General features: G+C 40.1%; 2 protein-coding genes across 2 annotated transcripts; one reads left to right on the top strand and one right to left on the bottom strand.

The window, feature by feature from the left end:
- Window positions 1–405: 405 nt before the first annotated feature.
- Window positions 406–3259, bottom strand: tma16 (translation machinery associated 16 homolog). Its single transcript, XM_030094713.1, has 7 exons — window positions 3184–3259; window positions 2978–3081; window positions 2479–2516; window positions 2304–2388; window positions 1963–2111; window positions 1830–1872; window positions 406–1203 (listed from the first exon to the last, which is right to left on the bottom strand). Exons 1-7 carry the CDS (start codon window positions 3184–3186, stop codon window positions 1020–1022), a joined length of 606 nt encoding a protein of 201 aa, XP_029950573.1. The 5' UTR covers window positions 3187–3259; the 3' UTR covers window positions 406–1019.
- A 5900-nt stretch (window positions 3260–9159) lies between these two features.
- Window positions 9160–16245, top strand: tmem154 (transmembrane protein 154). Its single transcript, XM_030095110.1, has 9 exons — window positions 9160–9337; window positions 10081–10185; window positions 11814–11873; window positions 11971–12039; window positions 12159–12341; window positions 12548–12602; window positions 12935–13011; window positions 13493–13530; window positions 15347–16245. The coding sequence occupies exons 1-8, from the start codon at window positions 9241–9243 to the stop codon at window positions 13522–13524; spliced, it is 678 nt and encodes a 225-aa protein (XP_029950970.1). The 5' UTR covers window positions 9160–9240; the 3' UTR covers window positions 13525–13530; window positions 15347–16245.
- The last annotated feature ends 4184 nt before the right edge of the window (window positions 16246–20429 follow it).

The raw sequence follows: 20429 nt of genomic DNA, 5'->3' as shown, positions 1-20429 counted from the left end.
CACATGGACGAGGTGAGACGGGATTAAACCTCCAACGGTGGGATTCAAAGACGGTTTAAGATTTTTTTTTTTAGAAAAAGCAAATCTGACAATCTCAGAGCAGCTGAAGCCTCGTGACCTCAGGTTGGAAACCGATGCTCTACTTCTGATTCTATTATAGTCACGCAGGTTGTGAACTGCCTTTTCTATTGGGATGTACCGGGCATCGTGAAGTTGAGGTGTGAAAACAGCAAGCTGGAAGCAGCAGCTTTCCTTCCGTCTTCCTCACTGTTGCCCGTATTTCGGATGCCGTTAAAGCCTGACGAGCGCGTCGACTGAAGCATACTGAGGCCTTCACTGGACAATCAGGTCCTCAGACACCAAAGAGTCAAAACTTAGGAGAAAATATTCAAATTCAATCTTTAGCTCAGTTTGAAATCTTTATTCACTCTCATAGCTGAAGCTATTTTCTAATATATAGAAACTGTAGAGGGACAGAAGTTTAATGATGTTTTGTTTTTGACAGTTTGCAGTTTACTGTGGATCGGCTCGGATCGGTCATTTATGGAAGTAGAGTTTTCACAGTTGCCATCTGTTCATATTTTTACATTAGTTTGAAGGAGTTTTCGGTGTCATTCTGCCGAAGGCGATTGTTGTTTACACTTGTCCACTTTTCTACAGGTTCAATTTGAGATTTTCCCGAACTCTCAAGCTACAGTTTAAAATATCTTGGAGCCACAAACATCTTTTATGAATTTTTTTCCCCCCTTTTCTCTGGATAAAAGTGGAACATTCAGGTTACACATCGTACATATTTGTCTGTGCAATAAACAATGAATGTAGAAACCCTTGACCGGCCGGTGTGAAGTTACTGAGCAGCACGAGCATCAGAAGGCTGGTTTGATCAAGCTTTACTCCTCCACTGCAGCTCCCTCTGCTGGACGCTTCAGACCACGCAACACAAACACACGTTGCTTAAAGTCTGTGTTGAATTTGCTGTTTCGTAGCTCTCATACAGTCACGACCGAATATTGAAGGCTTCAAGGAGAGTCCGACATGAGGAGCGTGTCATCCAGCTCTTCATCACCCAAATCGTCATCCTCCTCTTCTTCCTCTTCATTCACTGCATCGTGTTTCTCCTCTTCGTTCTTTTTGTCCACATCTTTGTTGGACACTTTCCGCAGTTTAATATTTGGGAGTTTCTTCAGATCTCCAGTCCATTCTCTGTCATAAAAAAAAAAGAAGAAAACAAAATTTAACTCCCACAGTCACTGTTCAGGTTTGAGAATGTTAGTGTGTTAGTTATGCCTTCCTCCTTAAAACAAATCTACCCTGATTGTCAATAATGTTGACATTTCTTCAATCTCTTTAATGATTTAGTAAAAATTCTGAGGAGAAACTCCGAAGGAAGCACCGAGGATTAAACCTGCCTCTGCAGGGATCATTTAACCCGAGTAGTACTACCACTAACTTTAATCAGAGGAAAACTCATCTCCTGTTTCTGCTGAACGGGGGTGAAGTGACAACTAACTACAACGATGTACACAAAACCTGCGAGCACTAACATTACAGATGTTGAGTGTTCTGGATTCCTTTTCAGCCAGTGGTTGTTTAAGTCGCATTGTTACTTTGCGTTTTGACAATCTGATAATTATGAGAATTACTTTTTGTGGTATTTTTGGTGATGCTCTTTTTTTTCTGGGAGGCTAATGAGACAATTAAAGGTGACGTTATGAACACAGTACAGACTTATAACTGAGCACCACAGACTTCATAATGTTATTATTATGCAGTTATTCTACATTTAGTCCACATTCAGCTAGGAAATGTGACTGCTGTCTTTCACTCACCTGAAGGTTTTCAGATGCTTTGAATTGATGACATCAGGAATCTCTGAAAAACAAACGTTGAGAAGTAAGACACCAATAATAACATTTATCACTGAATGTGTGCATGCAACATATCTTAAGGAGCAGGACTCACCAAAGCCGGCGCCCTCAAACTGTGCCCGCTCCCTCTCGATGGTCTGCTGGATGACGGCTTCTCTGGCACCGTGGAGACGACCCTGCCGACCTTTGATCCCATTTGCTAGCTCGATCTGCTCCAGTTCTGAATCAAATCTGTGCAGGTACCTGAACACACAACACACGTCAATGGATATCTCATATATGGCCCGAATCATGAAGTGAATTATGATTCGCATCATGTGAATCATAAAGTAATGTAAATTTACTGAATGTTGGCTAAAATAATATAAACATGTATGCAGTTTTAAGATGAGAAGGCTGTATGAAAAGGAAGGAATAGAAAGAGCAGTGTCAAACCTTTCAATGATTTCACAGGCATCTTTTTTTGTGTAAGTCGTCTTTGTCGGATCCAGCTGACTCTGAAACCACAGTAGCTTCTCACCTTGAAAACCAAAAATGACAGTTTTACATAAACTACAAGAAAAAAAAACTGCTGGTAGGCCTCTCTAAAATATTTTCAATTTTAACTCACCAATGTTATTCAGTTTTGTAGCTTTTTCAGTCTTCCGACTGCAACAAGAGAGAAACTTTTTGAAACTTCCGGACTGTTGTGATATTATCTTATTAGACAGACGCCTGTTTTCCTGTTCACTGTACTATTTCTGTTGTCTGTGCTGCTGCAAAGCAACCATTTTCCACATGTGATCAATCAATTAGTCTGTAAAGCGTTTTGGGGGCGATCTACCGTTTGCACTGGGCAAATAATGGATCCCTTATTTGCACAAAGATCCGTCGCGTATTATACCAGTACAAATTAGTATACCATTGTCTCAATCTATCGCAGGCGCAGGTTTATACGAGGCACTTATAACATCTTTGCGGAATCTATTTAGTTTTTCAGAGATGGAATGTCTCCGAGCTCTGGAGGATCCGTCATTTGCTCGCGCCCATCAAGACTGCCTCGCCCCAAAACGCTTTAAACTTGATGACCAGCTGTGCTGACATTCTCCAAAATGCTCCTCGTGTTTCACCTGTCTTTTTTCTTCAGTCGGATCTCCTCTCGGGCCAGATAAGCAGCTTTCCTGCTGTACGGATGAACCACTTTCTCCTTCTCTCTTCCTTTCTGAGACTTCGGCTGCGAACAAACAAACAGCAACAAAAAGACACTTTAAGCGACCATTCGACAACACTAGTTATGTTTAGATAATCCTAAAAACTCTCAGATGTAAATCTTTACCATTTTGAAAACCCCACACACGTGAGGACCAGCGACAATGACAACAGGAAGTGGTCCGTCACTGAATTACGGCCGGGTGAGTGTCTAGACCAATGACGTATAGAATAATTCTATACGTCATTGATCTAGACTAAAACTTATTTCCCGGTCCAGAAATAAAATAAAATAAAATAAAATAAAATAAAATAAAGCTTTTGGAAATCACAACACTTTGAAGCACATTTCTAGTTCATTGTAGTAGTGGAAATAATTAATTATTCAGTCATTCAGTCATTAAAAGTTTACTTTACTTACTGCTCTATTCACCTGTGGAACAAACCTTCTGACCACTTGAGGAGGGCTGACACAGGAGTAAAATATAAATTTTTGCTCAGGTTTTCCAATTAACAATAGATTTTAATTATTTTGAAACCTTTACCCTCAGAAAGTTTTTTCCTTTATTTATTCTTCTTTTTATTTGAGCAGCAACAATAGCAGCAGTTGTCCATATATCAAATAATGGACATTTTATACATTTCTTAATCACCTCTAAATGTATTTCATAATCTCAATCAGAGGCAGAGCTTGGGTCTCAGTACAGAGGGGGCGGAGCATTCTCGAGGGCCCTTACAATAGTAATTTTACCATTCAAACAATACCTCATGCTACCATCAAACACACTAATGCTCACTTTTATTGAGCCAAGTAAACCTTTATGCCTCAGAAAGCAGAATAAAGTCACAAACCAATTCACAAACTTGTTCTGAAGAACAAATACACATACACACGCACACACAGGTGTCAATCTCTGAGCGTTTGCTGTCCATGGTGCTGAAAACTCAGATAAAAACTCACTGGCTAAATCTATACCATCTTTGATACAGCTTAAATATAAAATGAACACAGCTGGTCTAAAATTACACAATCTATTCAGATAGATATAGACACAGCTATCTATATCTTTTGGAATTCACGTATATTAGAAAAAAATAGACTAGGTGGTCTCTTATAGTTGAGGGCAACACAAGGCACATTCAAATAGGCAGGTGTTTAAGACCACAGCATTCTGACAAAGATAATATTTTTGAAGGTTTCACTGACTCACCAATGGCTCCGATGTAAGGTTTTGGGTAGTACCGCTAGTGGCAAACACAGTGTTTAGCATACTGTTTAACTTCCCTCCAAAGAGTTCAGATCAAGTGCAAAAGAAAAAAACTTGTTCATGCTTCACAGCCAATCAGCGCTGGCTTACAGCTCTGATGCATTCATGGACAGTCATAATGTAACAATTGGCAAATTGGAGCCCACAATCATATGGTATACCTTCTTGCACACACTGCACATTTTATTATAAGAATTTATTTGATTAAATGTGAACACATCACATGAAACGGGGCCCTATGACCTTGTGGGCCCTGGGGCGACCGCCCCCTTGCCCCCACTCTGGCTCCGCTACAGATCTCAATCGATTTTAGTTTACCTTTTCAATGTATTTCCTTGTAAAGCATTGTATGAATTATAGTTTGAATGACCTTGTGTCTGAATGGTGCTATATAAATGAATGCTCCTTTTCTTTCCTTGCTGATACTCATTTTAGCAACCAGTTACATGTTAATGCAACTATTTCTCCCTCTCTGTCTGTATTTCACTGTAGCTGATTAAACAAACTGAACCATATGTACTTAATAAGTACACTGTAAGAAATTTCATTGTAAAATTACAGTAAATTATTGGTTAAAAACTGCATTACTTTCACAGCAATGAACTGTAAATATGTTCACAACAATTTACCATAATTAATTCACAGTACTTAACTGTAACTATTCCACAGTAATTTACAATAAAACAACAACACTTTACCAATTCATGGCTGCCATGCCCCAGGAGTTACGTGATATAGCAGTAATTAGCTGTGGACTTACTGTAAACTAATGTGAAATAATTACAGTAAATTGCTGTGAAAATATTTACATTGAATTACTGTGAAAGTAATGCAATTATTAACCAATAATCTACTGTAAATTTACAATTTAATTAACATTGTAATATATTGTAAAATCCATTTGTTAATTGTAATGTATGCATCATCTCACTTTATGCTCAAAAAAGAAAACAGAACAAAATAATGACTTTTTTTTCACTTTTTAATCAAGCTTGCGATAAGTGCAAAGTGCAATATTACTTTTAAAGGTGCCTTAAAGGAATACTCCACCCAAAAAACGATTTGGCCTCATTTTCTACTCACCCTCATGCTGAGAAACACTCTGGAGCACTTTTTTGACGTTTCAAATGCAGTTGGAGATGTTTGGGGATTTTCGTTGTCAACAAACAGGGACCGACAGAGCCCGACAGAAAAAATGGTCCATAAAATCCAGAAAACGTTCCCATTTTCCTTCATACTGCTCGTCCGCTGTAATCCAAGTGTCCTGAGCGCGTAACGTCCATAATTAATTCTTAACGAGGTCATTTAGTACATTTTAAGAGCCCAAACAGGGCGCTCTCACACAGCTCCATTGCATGTCTGCGCATGCACCCTGAACTACGGAAGCCGCGGCAGACCAAGCCAGACGCTTGCGCGCTTTCAGCGACTACTTTTCTAAATTGCAAGCGTAGAAGAAGAAGTTCCGCTGTATATATTCTGCTGTGAGTAACCGAGCTGTGGACAATCACAAAAGTGATTGGCTACTGTTTTAAAGCTTTGAATTCGGTGTCCTGCTGAAAGGGCACAAGCGTGTTGCTTGGTCTGCCGCGGCTTCCGTAGTTCAGGGTGCGCGTGCAGACATGCAATGGAGCTGTACAGAGCGCACTGTTTGGGCTCTTAAAATGTACTAAATGACCTCGTTAAGAATTAATTATGGACGTTACGCACTCAGGACACTTGGATTACAGCGGACGAGCAGTATGAAGGAAAATGGGAACGTTTTGTGGATTTTATGGACCATTTCTTCTGTCGGGCTCTGTCGGTCCCTGTTTGTTGACAACGAAAATCCCCAAACATCTCCAACTGCATTTGAAACGTCAAAAAAGTGCTCCAGAGTGTTTCTCAGCATGAGGGTGAGTAGAAAATGAGGCCAAATCGTTTTTTGGGTGGAGTATTCCTTTAAGGAGTTTGCACATTTTATGCGAAACAGCGCCCCCTGCAGGCCTTGGGCGTAATGCAGCTTAGTGAAAAACTCGTCCTTGTGGCTCGCGTGCACGGATGAAGGGGACTCCGTCTTCGATCGTTTAGTAGCGCTCAAGTAAGATTTAAGTTTCTTTTACCTGGTGGAGTCTGTGCTGGAGCTGTGGCAGTGCTAGAGGCCAGTCTGTTCTTAATTTCTGGAAGCTCCTGCTCAGTTGTTGCTCACTAAGCATCTGGCGGAGTAATGGCGGACAAAGCGAAACTGAGCGCGCATTACGTCATTCCTTTCAAATTCTCCCCCAAAAAAATGCTGGTGCCGGACCAGCACTGCAACTTTCAAGTGACAATTTAGCGCTGTTAGAGGTACTTGTAATGAATATGTCAGGGCGCACTGTACACATCATTAAAAATGTGTAACATATTTATGGTGGAAAATAAGTATTTTTAAGGTTGTAAAACTCCTTAATGCACCTTTAACAGTAAACTTTCCTGGGCAAACATGCTTCCAACATATTCAGAACAAGCATACAAGCTCCTTTATAAAATGTATGAAATTTGCAACAGCTGTATGGTCCCAACACCTTGTTCCTCAATCGACAACATCCACACCCTTAAGGTCACCTGAAATAAGCAGTTGTTTGCTGTCGTAAAGATGTGGAATGGTGAATGTGTCATTGAGATGACGAGGAACTTTCAATGCTCAAAGAAAAGATTATCAGAAAAGATCAGAATCAGAAGAGATGCAGATAAGATACAAAATTTAGCAAAAACATTTTCAAAACATCACTCAACCAGTTACAGTAAGTATATGTAATGGATTTATAATCATTTATATAATATTCACAGTTTTCAAATTTTTCCTACAAATATAAAGTTAAAATCAAAGTAACAATACCTTGTACAATCAAGCAGGGGGTGGTTGGCAGCTCCTGTGTCCTTTGTACTTCAGTAGTGTTGGCACATGGCTGTAAAATAGGATCCCCGTTTCATACATCTGTTGCAGCAAAATTTGTGCTTACTTATGCAATCACTACATGCTTATTTATCTTTTAAACAACTGACATCAGTCTCAAGCATGATGGAGGTCTTAAGCTCTTTGAAATATACCATCAGGAGTAGAAGGCCTAAAAGACAAACACCCTGGTTACAAGCCGTTGATGGATCAAGAAATACTTGGAAAAAACAAAAACAAAAAAAGCACCGACGATATATTAGCCTATGTGCTGCTCTACTGAGAATTTCACATGCAAGACGAAAGAGAAACGTAAGCGTGGGTGTTTTGCATCGTATCAAACCAACTATCTAACTTGCAAAGGTTACTGCAGCCACAGCCTCAAATCAAAATGTGGAGCAAACAGTGTCACAAAACGTCCCTTTAGCTCACACAGACAGTTCATCAAACCAACTGACGGTGTTAATCCTCTGTGTGGCTGAGGTGGGGGTCACACTCATTTAAAATGTCAATATAGTGAACGCAAAGGTGGAAAACGAGGCTATATTACCTTCTCTTGTTTTCTGGGCGGGTGGTATCAAGTCCAAGCACCAACATCAGTGCGGTTCATGTAATTTGCTGTGTTTTTGCGTGGAGAGTCTTAATACAGCATTTTGCACTGAAATAACACAATGAAATGCTGTGAAATCCCAGTAATAATTAAAACAACAAATAATACAGCGCTTTACTGTGATGGCACTGTTTTTATAGTAAACTTCTAAATTACAGTGTCATACTGTGAACATTAAAGTTAAATCCTGTAAAGTAATAATACTGCAATTTAGAGTGCAATTTTACAGTTGACTATTGTGAAATCCTGGTAATTATTTACAGTGTAGGGTTATTTTCGCTGTCAGCCAAGAAAGATACACCAGCATGTAATCTAATTACACATGTCCATTCTATAAATGGCTCATTCCAGAAATAATGTATTGGGTACTATTGACCCAAATTACAGCCTGTTGATCCAATTCCTGTACCAGTTGCTGTGAAAAGGGCCCTGAAACAATATTTATCCAACGTTATTTGTTTAAACACTAACTGACCATCATGAAGTGGAAGGTATTTACAGACCAATTTGTATTTTCTTATTTGTGTGAAGTATTTGCAGGGTTTAACAGAAAGCCTTCACAACTGCTCCTACCTGTTCTGCACCGGAGTCAGTCTCCTTTACCGCTACACTGTCAGGACGCCCTGAAGCCACATGTGTATTGGGACACAGCTTTTCAGGTTCTTTTTCCAGCTAAATTGGGCGGATCAGAAAGGCAACACCTTTGCTGGGGACTGAACTCTTGCATCCACCAGTTTCAGGCAGAGGGCGGAGCAGAAACACCACAACAGGAGGGACTGAACCCTGCAGGGTAGAGAGAGAGAGTAGGAAAGCAGAGAGGGATGGAGAGAAGGATAAAGGGTAAAGAAGGTTGAGACGTTGAGAGGTCAAAAGAAATAGAGTCCAAATGCTGTAGAGAAGGATGAAGAGTGTAAAGAAGGAAAGAGAATAGGGAGAAAGGGACAGAGAGGTAGACTGGGAAAGAGAATAAAGAGTGTCGAGCAAATCCAACAGATAAGATAACAATGTTGCAGGTCTGGAGTTTGTAACAGCAAGAAGACACATTTCCTCCGGAGGCACAGCGGCGGATGGCCCTCAGTGGATGCAGACAGGCTGTTTTTTCTTCTCTCGGCCTCACTTCGAAGGCAAACATACCTACCTGACAGGAATGTGATTGCACTGCAGCTGAAGAGCCGTCAGACTTGTGGCTACAAGCACACGGCTGATTGCATCACATCCGAGTGAGTTATCTGAGTGAGTCTGAGGGTGTGAGTGCGTGTGAGGGAGAGTCTCTCTCTCTCTCTCTCTCTCTCTCTCTCTTTTTTTTCCTCCCTTTCCTTCTATTTAACGTGTTAAGTCAGATCAGGAAGTGTGATGCTGTGACGGTGCTGGCGGACGCGGGCACACAATGGCACCATGTCTGCCTCTCGGCCTGGTATTATGAGAGGCCCCCGGCTGAAGACCCCCCTGCTGCTGCTGCTGCTGCTGCTGCTGACCGCTCTGACTCAGTCAGGTAGGCCTTATCACATATTTCTTCCTCGCAGAGTTGAAACAAAACAGCACCCTTCGCTGTCTTGTCTCCTCTTTGCCTTCCTTTCATGGTTCAGTAAACATTTGAGACTGTGTGGTTTTTAGAGTTACTTCATGACCAAAACCAGAAAAGATGACTTTTGATAATGTGAGGATTAAAGAACTTGTGTTGCTTTTAAAGTTAAATAACTCTGCATGGGAAAAGAGCATCTGACTGCTGTTAATTACAGTCTTCAGATGTTGTTGTTGTCACGGTGGAACAACATTTCTGTCAGAAATGTGCCTTTTTTCCCCTGAAACTAATTCTTGTTTTTAAGAGTTTGTTTTGGTGTTTTTCTCAAGCTATGACACAGAGGTTTAGATTACTTACAAGAAGATCAGTGTCACAACTTGGATATTTTTGTTTAAATTCACATTGAAATTTTGATGTATGGTTAACTATTGCAAGAAATCTGTTTTCACAAAGTTCTGTCAGGAAGAAGTTACTCAACGTCTGTACCTACTCCTTTCCGACCGTCGAGAACATTTAGCAACAGTTTTGATTTTTGCTGCAACAGTTTGAAATGATTCAAAAGGAAGTCTTGAGTTCCTGTGCAGTCTGACTCAGCTATGTTCCCTTTCAAACGCTTCTGCGTGAAAAGCAAAGACCTCATATAGCCCACCTGGGTGTTTCAGCTTTTTTCATTATTCAGTGATGTGATCTTAACAGTAGGCGTTTTTTGGTAGTGCTTTGTCAAGACGAGGAAGAGGAGAACACCGATCCAGAAGCTGAGACACCAGAAGAGGAACCAGAAGCAGAAGCAGGAGGTGACGGTGACACGACAACACCAGGTGGGAAGAGAATGACAACAACAGTTCATCATGTTCCCTAAAGTATATGGGTATTTATACTTTCACATTTGATTGGGCCTTCACACGGTTTGAGCTTTCAGACTGATTAGTTCCTGCTAAGAGTGTTTTCATGTTCTTCTTTTTAAAAGTTTAGAGAAGTTCAGTGTAGGATTTTAGCATGTATTTTGTAAACATGATAGCAATAAGAACATTTTACAGCAAATGAAACACATAATAGACCTAGACAACTGAGACATGTTACAAATATGCAAGCTTTTGTGAGTGTGTGTGCCTGAGAGTACATGGATGTGTGCATGTGTGGTCTTGTCTTCAACCCCACAACGTTTTACATGTGTTTAAGAGATAATATATGAATTACTGTGTGGAGGTGTGGGGCAACTCCAACAAGGCCTCGCTTCAGCTGTGATGCACGCTTCAGGAAAAAACCTATCAGAGTGATTCATGAGGCAGGCTATCAGGATCACACTCAACCTCTGTCTTTGAACTAAAATTCCCAGATGTGCTGGAATTTCAGATAACACACTAATGTACAAAGCCAGAAACAAGCCTCTGGCTCAGTTGATGCAGTATATATGCTTACACACAAATTCTCGAATGAATTTCAGGGAATGAAATAAACAGGCTTTATAAGAAGCAGAAACATACTAAAGAGTAAATTGGACCATAGAAGAAGAGGTAGGATTAAATATGTTTAATCAGATATAATTACTGTTATGCACATGTGTGTTGAGTGACTTTAGTAATATTGTAGCTGTAGGGATGAACTGTACATGCTTAAATATGTAACAGAAAAATCTGATCTACATGTTTGAAACAAATGCTCATCGTCATCCAAATGTGGTTTTAAGGCTAAAATTCCTACTTGGTTGAACAAGCAGAATGTACAATTTATCACAAGCTAGTAGCAGTGAGTCACTGTGTTTTTAGTTTGTTTTTAGTTAATAATTTTCAAAAGCACCACTTTCTATTTATAGTTCAGTAACTTTTCTTATTGGACTGAGGACAGTCTGAATGTTGGCACTATAAGACTGGACAGGCTCAGGCTGGCTGCTTAGTTTGCTGACTTTAGTGTCTCCAACACAAGATGTCAATAGAAGGACGTCGTGACCGTTGAGTTCTTCTAGCTGACTTGTTTTTACAGGTTTCAAATTAAAAAAGTGCTATACTGTATACCTGCAGCTGTGTTTGTGTTCTTCAAGCCGACAAAAAAATACAATGAATGGAGAAAAAGTGTCTGGTCTGAAGCTCGCTCTGCTTTGCTTTCAGTCAGTTGAGTTTTTGTGCTTCTTGTCTCAGAACATCAAGGCACCTTCCTTTTGTCATTTCCTTCTCTTGCTTGCATCATGTTGCAGTTTTTCACAGTTTTTACTCCTCATGCCCCCCAAAATGCTCACAGTTTATGAAAGGGTTGCTTTTCTCTTGTTTTAACCAATCAGGTCTTTCACGATTTTATCTTCAGAAGTTGTCAGACTCTCAACGCACGTTGTTGTTTGTCAGAATAAGATCATATCGTCAATCTTATGAGGATGTGTCATGTCTGGCCACATGTCTGTTTTCGAGTGGTTTCACTCTTGGTGAATATAAATCTAACTGCCATGTAATTTCAGTAATAGATGCCAGTCCTCCACCGGACTCCTCCTTTTCAGAAGATACTGGCTCAGACCTTGGTAAATAATTCATTTGTTATCTTAATGATGTAAATTAGAGTCCTTTCATAGAGAAGAGAAGACATTATGACATCTGTGATTTCCGATTGTATCCCAGGAACTGAGGAAGGAGATAATCACGGCTCAGGAGATGATATAAAGAGGAACCGCAACATTGACATTGATGGTATGTCAGAGCAGCTGTGGTCAAAACACAGTGAGGATGTTTCCCTGTTAATGTCAGCAGTAGATGGGCTGAATGAAGTGTAATCTGATCAACACATCTGAAATCTCCATGTGTGACAGGCTTTACAGAATCTACTCCAACAAGCACAATGTATCCCGACGGGATAACCAGTGAACCAGGAGAGGAAGAGGAACTGAGCCTCATCCTTATCCTGGTCCCGGTGGTGCTGGTGGCCCTCATTTGCATGATACTCTGTGCGATTTTTGTGAACCGCAGGCGGAAACAGAAGGGCAAGAATCCAGGTGTGTTCAGAAGCAATTTTATTTTTCCATGTTTGAAATAAAGGCATACCCACTAAACTCTTAGGTGTTCCAGTAATTTTTAGTCATTTTTTTATTTAAGTTTCTTTGCTCTTGAGTGAAACCAGATTTGTTTCAAGTTTCACCTTTAAGACATTAAACATGTTTACAGTTTAATAACAAATACGGTGTCTGTTCTCCTCTTTCAGATCTGGTTAAGGATGATCCATATTTGGATGGGTCCAGCACAGAGAAGGTGCCGATGTGAGTGTTGTTCATCCATTCATCCATCCATTAACTTAAAGATTGTTGTGGATCATATAAAACGACATTGATTTTATCTTACTGGTGGCTGCTTTGTAAGAGTTCAGCCTTAAACATGGGACATAAAAGCTCTCCCACAATTAGCATAAAATAGTCCGCTAATCATGTAAAAATGTAAAATCCTATCCATCTTTATTTATAGAGTACTTAAAACACTTACAGGAACAATTTACTAAAGTATGCAAGAGTGAAAGTTGAAAAATAAATAGAAATCCAGTATAAAGCTTTAACATTCAGTTACCATAATTTCTGGTTTGTTCTGTTTTTTCCAGGCCAATGTTTGAAGAAGATGTACCCTCAGTTTTGGAGCTGGAGATGGAGGAGCTGGGTCAATGGATGAAAAAAGACAGTAGGTTTCTACATCTAAATAGTGAGGAAGGAAGGATGAGTGAGGGGAAGCAATGTACCAGTTTATGAGGAATGTCTGCAAAAACTGAGACGTCACCTCTGTACTGTAGCATCCAGATCCAGTATCTTAAACATGAGGCTGTAATGATTTGTGTTTTATAGTATCATTCAGTTCACATGCTAATCAGTCATTTAAAGAATACATTAATTCTCAATAGTTTAACCTGTATTCTCTGTAAATTCGATTCAAGTCATATCTCTGGGCTCGTTTTTCATTTTAGAATGAATTTCTGGAGTTTGACCAGCAGAGGTCGCTGCTGCCTAAGCAGATTCTCCATTACCTCTGTCTTATTTGATGCTTGGATCACTCATCTTTACAGCGATGCTTAAGTAGATTTACATCTAATCCCTGACATGAATAACCAGACTTATGAGAGAAGTGAAAATGTGAATAATGTGACACTTTTTTTGCTGCTTTGTAGGTGTAACTGCAGATGACTCTCACCATGCGTAACTTAAGGTGAGCAACACTTTCTTCACACATCAGTCAACGAACACATGCAGACTTCAATATTTCATATGGTGACACACTTATCAGTCACTTTGGTGGGAAATGTGGTTCGATTCCTATCTAAACCCCACAATGAGAGCTTGTTTGGCAACGTTGATGACGACCTGGGAAAAGTCACCGTGTCACTGGTTGAACTGCTTCAGGTGACGTGTTCGTGCAGGTGTTAATACAACATGCTCATAAATACATCACTGTCACGGAAATCGTTCAGAACAGTGATTCTGTTGTGGCATACATGACGAGTCTTACACAACTCGCAAATTTCTCACAGCTCCTTACTCAATAAAACCAAGGCCGACTTGGGTAATAATCTGTTTTTTCAAACTGTTTATGGTTTTTTTTCTGCCAGCGGCTGTTTGTTGTGATGCACCAGCTGGATTCAGTATGGCTGTGACTGATGAACTGTGACCCTCTCATCATGACACATGGTGCTGTCTGCGAGCACAAACACTCCTCACATCTGTTTGTGATTACAACAGGCATGCATGGAAGTGTGGTGCAACTTAACCCTGGAATAGTCTCTTCAGCTGAAAGGGCTTGAAAAGTCCAGGTCAAGGTCCGCTGTTGACTAACTGTTGACCAATGCCATTTACACACTACTTTTTTTTTTTTTTTCTCAGGGTTTTATTTCCAAAGCTGTGCAGGGGCTAAAGGGTGCTTTCATTCAACATTGGCTTACACAAGAGGTCTCAAAACAGAAGTAAATGTGATGTTACGGCTGCTGCGGTTTCACAATGTGATGCCACCAGCCGCAGCAGCTGTGCTCTGCGGGTCGGACCTGTAAAGCTCTGCAGCAACTTCTTTACAACACGGACTTGCATGGGAATGTTATTTAACCTTCTTTAAAAGAAAATTTTGGAGCAAACCAGTGGTTCAGGCATGACCGAGTTACTCTCAGTATTCCTGGTTAGATCTTCACACATCCAGCAGACACAGAGCTGAAGCGTCTTTATATTCCTCTCATGTTTCAGTGCTCATTTAATTTTAAAAACATACTTTCTGTGCTGCTCGCAGGCCACCAGGTGCCCCTTTGCACTGTCTGCCCCTGCTCTAGGTCAACTCCTGAAGGGGAAATAATATTTTTAGCTGCTAAATGCTGGTCTATAATCACCAGCTAGTTGCCAGCACTTTGTGGCTAATGTTACTTCTCCAGCTGTCTGCTGCAGCTGGAAACAAAGCCGACAAAACAGGACACTGTAAGACCGAGAGATCCAAATCAAACAGCTGAAGACAGTAAAACTCTGAAAAGCACACAGGTTGGTCACCAGAAGCCGAACTCTTCAAAGTTTCAATGTCTATTACCTGCACTTTTCAAAGTTTCTTAAATGGCACTGCTCACATATGGAAGCTTGACGTTAACATTTACAAACCCCCAAAGGAGAAAGTGTAGGTTGTGTTGTGGTTAGTCTTGTTGGAAGAATCATACGTTTGTTGTGTCTCTGGTGAATCGTCCATGACTCTGTGTGAAACGCCGTGTGTCCTGAAGACTGCAGGTAGACTATACAGGGCTGTGTGTATGGACGGGCCGGGTATGCCTCTGTGCAGGCGGGATGAAGATAAATGGGGATACAGCTTGCTGAATGCGGTGATAATTTAAACCTTTTCTACTAAACCGGTCTGCTGGAAATAACTGTAAAATGCTTCTTTGTGACGCTCAGCTGTGCTGCGCTTGAATCATCAGATCCCGCTGGAAACCATCCAGCTTCACTATGTGTCTCTAACAGTCTCTCTCTCTCCCTCTCTCTTCCATAATTCTGTTCTGCAGGTTAAATGAAACGAAATCGACTCCCCGATATGCAAGGAATGCGTCAACAATGCACGCTCTTCATCCAATGCTCTGATCTTTGACAACAATTCCACAACCACACCTATAAGAACAGTTCATACAGTAATACAGTCACAATAACAATCCACAACAACACCTCCTGATGCAACACTTGCAAATACATGTTTTAGTTGGACACTGGTCTTTGTTTTGCCATCAATGTAATTTTTTTTTTTTTTTTTTGTCTTTTTTGTCTATAAGCTAAGCAGAAGTAGGATGCACAAGTGCAGTATTTATGTCTCTTCATGAGTGACAAACATAAATGTTAGCCTAAAAAGCAGTTTCCCTTTTCTGCTGATTCTGACTGTTACAGAGCATGTGGTCAACATAGAGTCTATTAGGCCAATATCCCGCTCACAGTTTCTCCTCAGCTCAAAGCCTCTTTGTTGCATTACACTGTGTGACTCCCTCCAGCTGCAGGTTTAATGGAGAAATATCCTACAGAAGATTGCAGGCATGCATGACAGAGAAAGCCGCTACTTTTTTATGCCTGTGCTGAGCAGCTTAGGATTTATAGAGAAAGTGTTTTCATTTTAAATCTCAGAGCCTGAGACCATGAGCCTTCTTTTTCTGAGGCTTTTGATAAATTATTGGCCATTCCTTAGAAAAAGAAGAAGAAAAAAGCGCTCACTGAGATCGTCGTCTCAGCACAGATATTAGCTCTCTGACTGAATACTTTATGTCCACACATGTTCGTCACGTTTTGTCTCCGGTTTTTTGCCTTGAAAGTGTTGAAACTAAGCAGTCATAACACTGATCTAAATGTGAGTTTCTTCTAGTATCAGTCAGTATTGTGCAGCATCTTGCAGTGTAAATATGCGAACACAGCACACCAAAAACTCTTTTCGCAGAAATGCCATTTGTAGATAAGTGTTATCGCCAACTTGTTTTTTTCTCTCGTGAAGCTTTTCAATAAAGTTTTCTGAAATAAAACCTCACAAGAGTTTGATTTCTACTGTTTTTGACCAAAGTAACTCAAAAATTGGTATGTACTTGATACAATTAGGGCATCATCATTGATACCTGGGATATTTATCTCACTGACTCCTCTGGTTCTTTAGCAGTTGGTGTCAAATTCATTTTAGTTTGAGTGTCTGGCCAGTAAAATGATATCATAGTTTTTCATGGCAAACATGAATGAACAAATACATTATGGAAAAGTCTGCTTGAGCAAGTAGAAATCCCTGAAGAAAAATATCAATAATGGCATCAATGTGGCTTTTTAAGGGTGTCCTCTGAAGCAACAAGATACTCTAGAATTATGTCCTCCATTTGGATTGAGTATTTTCTCTTTAAATTTAATTAACAATTCCACCTAACAGCTTGACATTGAGCTTGTTTAATTTTCCAATTCTGCTAAAAGATGTGAAATTCAATCTCGTCTGCCATAGTTCAGCTTTTCAGACTCATGTTGGCAAAAAACCATCATTAAAACACAGGATTCCTGATGTGTTTCAGTTTTCACAAATTCACTTCAGTGCAATGTCTTATTTTCAGAATATGCCCATGAAAATGCCCTAAATAATTTGGGAGCTCAGAGGATGAATCCTCACAAGTTTCTTGATCTGAGATCCATGCTTTAAATGGCATCAATACACCTGAATAGTGATCAGATATCAATTGCTGTAATCAATTTGTACACAGTGCAGAATGACTTTTAATGGGTTAGATTTTCAGTGCATGTGCTCAGAGGCGTCGCTACGGGGTAGGCAACACAGGCATTTGCCTAGGGCCCCGAGCTGAAGGGGGCCCCGAGGGACGGCTGATATCAGTCAATTTCAATGACAAATTAAAGGCCCTACACTTGACGCTGCAACGACAGCGTGTCGAAAATCCCCCGCATGGGGCCCTTTTCCGAGTACTTACTTCCAAACTATGGCACGGATTATGACCAAATTTTCACCGTTATTAATCTAAGTATTTCTTTGCTGATCCTTCGTCCTGGACTTCATTCATCATAATTCTGGGCCTGAGAGGCCCCATAGTCCCTCTTGCCTAGGGCCCCCAGGGGATTTAGAAACACCCCTGCATGTGCTGGCGAGTGCTTGAAAAGATGCGGAACCCCAAGTTTCTCCCATCCACCCTCTCAATTATACTTACATTTCATGTTAAGTGTCCTTTATTAGGGATGATAATAAACGCTCTGAGTTTAGATTCCCTAACATTAAGCCTTTTTAATTTAATTTAATTTAATTTAATTTAATTTAATTTAATTTAAGTTAATTTAAGTTAATTTAATTTAATTTAACTGTGCAGACATTCATTTCAAACTCTTTGTTTTCTGACCTAACACCTGAAAAAGCCACATGCCTCAACTATACTGAGACCATCACTGCTCTCATCACAGGTTATACACTGTATATTAAGCCACAGGAACGCATAGTATATTGGTTATGGATCAGACCATATTCCATTGATGCAATTAGTTGATTCTGTGCACCAAAAAAAAAAACACCCAAAAAACAAACATAATTCCAGTTGTGAGTGGAAATCCAAAGAATGAACAATTACATTTGAATTATACTGCTCATTTAAAGTAGTGTTCTCTTTAAAACTATAACTCCATAACAAGGTTAAAAGTAAAAGACACGACATGTAATTGTGTTTCTATAGTCAGTCTCAGCTCTCAGGTCTGCCGACTGATGGGCTTCGTGTGCTTTCCTCTCTGAATTCAGCGTGTCTGATGGGTACTTGAGAAGAGCTGATGAGATTCATACTAAGGGAGGTCTGAGGGAGCAGGCACAGACAATTCATGCAAACCAATGAATACAAATGAGGAAGAAGTCTCTTGCTGTATTTCCTGCTCTTTTTTTCTCTCCGATCAGACTTTACACAATGACTCTTACAGCCGCTGCGTCGTGACATTTTCTTAACCAGCATCTAATACCACGGGAAACAAAAACAATCCTTTAAACATGTTCATCCAGTCTGCAACTGAATACCGCATACGCTTTTTGTTAGGTAGTTGTGAAATATGGAGGTTCATCCATGCTGTGTGGCTGAAGGATGAGCCAGAGACAGGCCAACAGCCTGCCACTGAAATAATAGAGACTGTTTAGAGAGTCACTGATTAACATTGAACTGATGTTTTGGACTGAAACCCAAGCATCAGGTGAAATGAAAAGGAAGAACATGCAAAATCCATGCAGAAATCACCTGGATGTTACTGGTCATTTACACTTTTAGTCTACTGAGACAGGGGGAATTCTCCTCCATACTTTAATTTTCTGTCACATTGTGGAGTCATTGATGAACACTATGGTTCAGTATGATACGGCCTGAGAAAACACAGTAAATATGCAATAAATATAGCTGTATTTATTGATTTAACAATCTTTAAGATTATTGTGATTTGTGTGAAATCTCTTCATAGCCAGCTTTATTTCTGACCTTTCAGCCGTTCGGCATTTGAAATCCTCAGGCCTGGATTGTTTGTTTACTGCAGACTTCAAACTAGGTTTGGATAAGCTGTGAAGCAACCTGCCTGAGGAAATAAATCTGACTGAATCAGTATTATTGCTTTAATCTTTTCATCTGAGAGTTTCTAAAAAAAAATGCATCATGCTTTTTTCTTTTTACTTTTTGAAGACTTGCTTTAACCTCAATTGTCTCCATTGTTTCCCCCTTGATTCCATGTTGCTCTCCGGTTTTTAATGTTCTATTATGGACTATTTTCTTCAATTTGCTTTTTATTATTGTTTATATTTTAGAGTTAAAAGGATTTAAATTAATTAATCAGTCCAAAACTTTTTCATGATCAGTGTTGTACATAATTTCCTGATTTAAGCTTCATATATTTGAGAAATTATTAGTCATGGTTAGACTAAGTAATAAAGGAAGTCATTTTATTTCTGTATTTATATATGTTTCACAAAGTAAAAAAAAAAAAAAAAAAATTGCATTCCGTGATCATTGACTATATTTTGTTCTTGTTTTGCAGCACTGAAGCTTCTCAGGGTTCTGTTTTATAACTGTAAAGAAAAGGAAGTCTAAGAGAACAATGTGACCACCGGAACATGTCCGATTATTGAGGATGATGGTGGGAAATGAAGAATTAGATCAGCCATCCAATTCAAGATGGAGAAATTAGTACACTAAGTGAACAATTAAAAAGTTCATTTCCACTTGGTGGTCTCAGCATTAAAGAGGGACATCAGTGCCAACCCCCATCACAGTTCTATTCCTTTGTTTCCCCCCAACATTTCTCTGTTTCTCCCCTTGTGTTAACGTCAAACCTTAGCTATGGAAGCTAATGATGCACAGTGAGCCTTTGATAAAGTGAGGAAGCTCTTTTACTCGACAAACATGTCTAGATGAATGTACTTGTGTTGCAGCAGCAGGTGTCGACTCCTGAAAACAAATGCAGAATCAGATTATGGATAAACTGGTTTACATGCAAATAACGCAGCTCAGCTGCTCACCAAACAAGACTCTGGCAAACACTGTGTAATGAGTAATGCACTGGCTGAGAAAGACTGAGACTCCAACTTGAGAAATTTTGACTTTTACTTCACCCTGTGGCAACGGAATCTCACACACCGGGTATATTTGCCAGCACGGGGGAGGACAGGTGTGTATATAGCTGTGATTAAAGCCATGTCTGTCACGGTGAGCAGAAATGTGATCTAATCCCTTCGAGGACACATTCATAACATCATATTTTCAGTGACCCGTCTCTGTGAATTTTCCGGGCTTTGTTGACTGAATCACTGGCTCCCCAGCAGGAACTGTTGCTGCCTGTCACACTCCATCAGCTCCATTTCACAGTCGCACCAGCATCCGTGTTTGTTTGCCTTCGAGAGCTGCGATGTTACAAAGCATCGTCCGTCTGTCGCAATCGTCACATTCAGCCATCCTTGGGCAATCGTTGAGTGGAAAATGCACAATACACCGGGGCATCTTTGTGTGTGTTTGTGTCATTACAGAAGCCTCACTTCACAATGCTTGGAGTTCGGTCCTTTAGAGTCATGATAGATGGTTTCAACCGAGGAAATAGCCCTCCGTTTCTTGTGCAAGATTGTCT

This window comes from Salarias fasciatus, chromosome 6 (genome assembly GCF_902148845.1).
Source record: "Salarias fasciatus chromosome 6, fSalaFa1.1, whole genome shotgun sequence".
NCBI classification, from domain to species: Eukaryota; Metazoa; Chordata; class Actinopteri; order Blenniiformes; family Blenniidae; genus Salarias; species Salarias fasciatus.
Note: the sequence above shows the minus strand (reverse complement) of the source record. Positions and strands in the feature narration are given on the sequence as shown.

Bases quoted from the DNA above. Each gene is read 5' to 3' on its own strand.
- tma16 (XM_030094713.1), bottom strand. The intron at 2,389-2,478 runs GTGAGTTAAAAT...TTGGTTTTCAAG, and splicing joins TACAAAACTGAATAACATTG to GTGAGAAGCTACTGTGGTTT. The intron at 1,204-1,829 runs GTGAGTGAAAGA...TTTTTATGACAG, and splicing joins AAGCATCTGAAAACCTTCAG to AGAATGGACTGGAGATCTGA.
- tmem154 (XM_030095110.1), top strand. From the start codon at position 9,241: ATGTCTGCCTCTCGGCCTGGTATTATGAGAGGCCCCCGGCTGAAGACC. The intron at 9,338-10,080 runs GTAGGCCTTATC...GTTTTTTGGTAG, and splicing joins GACCGCTCTGACTCAGTCAG to TGCTTTGTCAAGACGAGGAA. The intron at 11,874-11,970 runs GTAAATAATTCA...ATTGTATCCCAG, and splicing joins AGATACTGGCTCAGACCTTG to GAACTGAGGAAGGAGATAAT.